General features: G+C 31.5%; 1 protein-coding gene across 1 annotated transcript; it reads right to left on the bottom strand.

Annotated features, from left to right (window-relative positions):
• On the bottom strand, nt 1-2,262 carry LOC110809354 (putative inactive receptor kinase At2g26730). Its single transcript, XM_022035162.2, has 2 exons — nt 823-2,262; nt 1-727 (listed from the first exon to the last, which is right to left on the bottom strand). Exons 1-2 carry the CDS (start codon nt 2,108-2,110, stop codon nt 135-137), a joined length of 1,881 nt encoding a protein of 626 aa, XP_021890854.1. The 5' UTR covers nt 2,111-2,262; the 3' UTR covers nt 1-134.
• Nucleotides 2,263-3,800: the final 1,538 nt, after the last annotated feature.

Below are 3,800 nucleotides of genomic sequence, written 5' to 3'. Positions count from 1 at the left end.
TCACAACCCCCTCTAAATATAAATTATAGGATTTATAAAGAAGATTACATGTTTGAGAAATCACAGATTATATTTTCAAGAAAAGAAAACAATAATGGTTAAGCAAGAAAGTGTCAAGTGCTTCATCTTATATGTCATTGCTCTGAGCTTATGGATATCTCTTCTTCCTCTTTAATAGAATTTATGACCCCAGCAACTTGTTTCAGGTCTGGCCTTTCCCCAAAATTAGGGTTTATGCACTTCAATGCAACCTGTAAAAGCCTCACCATCCTCTCTTCACTTGCTCCTCCTGATGACAATGCCTCGTCAAAAACTTCACCAGTCCATTCTTCTTCAATCACCGACTTCACCCAACTTCCCAAATTCAACCCATTGTTCTTCACCAGCTTTCCTGTTAGCAGCTCGAGAAGGATCAAACCAAATCCACAAACATCACCCTTGAAATCTCTGTAAACTTGGCCTTGATGATCATCACTTGAATCATTGTTTTCGTAGGTCAACGATGCAGAAACTGATGATTGTTGACCTTGATTCTCAGCTATCATCAGCCCATATTCGCTTATTATAGGATCCATGTTGTCATCAAACAAAATGTTTGTGGATTTCAGGTTGCCATGAGGTATCCCTTCTTTGCAAAGCTCCTGATGCGTGAACGCCAAGGCCTCTGCGATACTAGCAGCGATATTTAATCTGCTTCCCCAGTCAAAGACTAGTCCATTTTTGGAACCTGACATTGATCATGAGTTACTTACTATATCAAAATTACATCGTGCAAAAAAAATTTGGTTAGAGTTAAGGGGTATATATGATATATAAAGTTACCATGAAGAATCCTAAAGAGACTTCCATTCTTCTGATATTCATAAACCAAGAGCTTTTCTTGGTTGGAGCAATAAAATGCAACTGGGGGCAGTACATTTGGATGCCTCACTTGATCTAATCTCCTCATTCTTCTTTTGAAATCTTCACTTGAAATACTCCACTCCTTGATCCTTTTGACAGCCAAGGTTTTCCTACCATTTTCAAGCATGACCTTGTAAAGGCTTCCGTGTTTTCCTCGTCCCATTAATTCTGCTGGTGCGCGGAGCAGATCCTCGAATTTTAATACATTCGATATTGGACTTGTTAGAACTACAAGTGAAGATGACCCAGTTCTATTTTCAACTGAACTTATTGAGTACTCAGATTTACTCCCACCATTCTTCAATTCAATGAAAGGACTACTAGACTTGTTATCAACCACTCTTCCCCTTTGTACGCCTTCAAAGTTCGCTACCTTGGACTTCTTCTTACCCACTAATTTAAAGACAAGGAACACCACAACAATCGCTACGAGAATTATGTAGCCTATATAGATCAGAAAACGATCCAACGATGAGCTTTTTGGCTTGTCTTTTGGAGTTGAAGCAGATGGTGGACATTCAATTGGGAGTGGAGGACCACACAGTCCTGGATTTCCTGCAAAGCTGTCTGCAGTTAATCTGCCTTTGACATCAGGAATTGGGCCACTAAGATTGTTGTTAGAGACATTGAACTGCACAAGATCAGAGAAATCAAAGTTGGGTATCCTTCCAGAAAGCTCATTATTTTCTGCAAAGAGAGTAATCAAGCCTGAAATTCGCAGAAGATCCGCAGGAAGCTCACCAGAAAATTTGTTGTCTGCTATTTCAAGCCTCTTCAAATTACTTAACAGAGATAGAGAGTCAGGAAGACTACCTGAGAAGTGATTCCTGTTTAAATACAAGTGAGTTAGACCTTTGCAGTTTCCCAACTCTTTAGGCACTGACGAAGTAATATTGTTGCCTTTAAGGCTCAAGTGAACAAGAGAAGTTGTTCTGCAGAGAGAATCAGCATCAAGAATTCCTGAAAGATTCATCTCTTCAAGAACTATTTTCCTAACGAATCTCGACTTCGAATCACATTTAATTCCAATCCATTTGTCAGCGCAAGGGTCTGAATTCATGTTCCAACCCCATCCATCTTGAACGTTGCCAGCAGACAGCTTTTCAAAGAACTGAACCAATGATTGATTCACATCTTCCTCCTCGGAATTGATTGATCCAGAGAGAAAAAGGATTAAAACGAGTACCCAGGTGAGAATTTGATCCATTTTTTATGCATCAGCAGAATTTTTTTTTTTTTTTTTCACCAAATGGAATTTGAATTTGTATACCCTTTAATGAATGATAAGTTGATGCTCCCAAACAAGGAGTAACAAACAATTGCCAATTGGCTGAATTTACAAACACCATTTTGCAGTAGTGTCAACAAGGAGGTGAAGAAATCAACTGAAAAAGTCAAGAGAAAAAACCAGGAGACGCCGGCAGATTGATTGAAATAGTCAGAAAATTTGTTGAAAAGTACATGCTTGCGGATCATTAGGAATCTGCAAATAAAGCTTTCTCATAACCATTAGAAGCTAAAAGTGAGATGCCATAAGCAAATTCTCCAGCATACTTGCACCAATTTTAAAATGAATATTTGTAAGTCCATGAATATTTTACTCGTAAATTTCCCAATTATAGTATATATGATTTGTATTTGATCAAATTGGGAATCTTAAAACTTAATTTCTGTGTGAAAAAAGTACCGAGTTCTATAAGAAAATTGAACCAATAACTACATGAAATTTTGGGTCAATATTTCTTTTAAATAAAATTATATTTGCATTAACTCATCTTTTTTTTTTTATTTATTCTTTTTTTCACTTGATTAGTTTTGGTGTGAATTCTGAGTAATGTCACATATCTTTTGTGATGTTCTTTTTTAAAAATTATGATATTATTTATTATATTATTTGTTGAAAAAATTAATATTTAAATATCACACAATCATAATACAATATAACAAAATAAAAAAAAATGTATAAAATTTAACATAATTCAATAATGTGTTTATATCAACAGATAAAATTAATAAAAAATTTTTTTATTATAATAATTAAGAGAGAGTAATCGGTTAACAAATTTATATATAAATAATTATTAAATTTTTTTAAAATATACATCAGATATTTTTTAAAATAAATATAAAATATACATAAAATATTTATTTTCAAAATTTAAAACAACATTGTTGTTAATATGCATGTGGATTTGAGTTGGGTTATGTTTTTTTTTTTTTTATGTTTTTGTTAAAAAATATTCATTGTGCTGTTTTTATTGTATATATATGTATAAACTTTTATTAAAAATTAAATATGTTAAATATAGGGAAAAAAGGGCTTAAGCAATTTTATTATTTATTTTTTATTGTTGTCTTTGTACAAAACCAATGAGAGCAATTGTGGTATTATTATTATTATTATTAAAATTTAATATTCTGTCTTATCTTGCTAAATTTTAACATTTATCTCATTTAATTGTGTTACTTAATAATCTTATAAAATTCGTATGACTAATTTTTTTCAATTAAATACAAGAACCAATATGAACTGTGTGTTTAAATTTATTCTTTTATTTTATTTTTAAATTTAATCATTTAATACGTAAAATTTAATTATAATTTAATGTATAAAAGAAACTCCACTTAATTTTTAATCATATAACAACAGAATTTGTATTTTCACTTCTTAATAAAAATTTACAAAAGAAATACTTAATTTTAATTAAATGTAGAATTTCTTTAGTATGTAAATATTTAACTAAAAATGTTGCTAAATTAAAAATTATGCTAATTAATTGTTATGAAAATTTCTAATTAAATCATAATTAGTACAATTAAAATTTAACAGATTATTCAACCAAAAGGGTTCTTTTGTAAAGTATTTAATACACACACACACACACACATCCCCATTT

Source organism: Carica papaya, chromosome 9 (genome assembly GCF_054855325.1).
Source record: "Carica papaya isolate Zhongbai chromosome 9, ASM5485532v1, whole genome shotgun sequence".
Taxonomy (NCBI): Eukaryota; Viridiplantae; Streptophyta; class Magnoliopsida; order Brassicales; family Caricaceae; genus Carica; species Carica papaya.
This window is presented reverse-complemented; position numbering and strand designations above follow the sequence as displayed.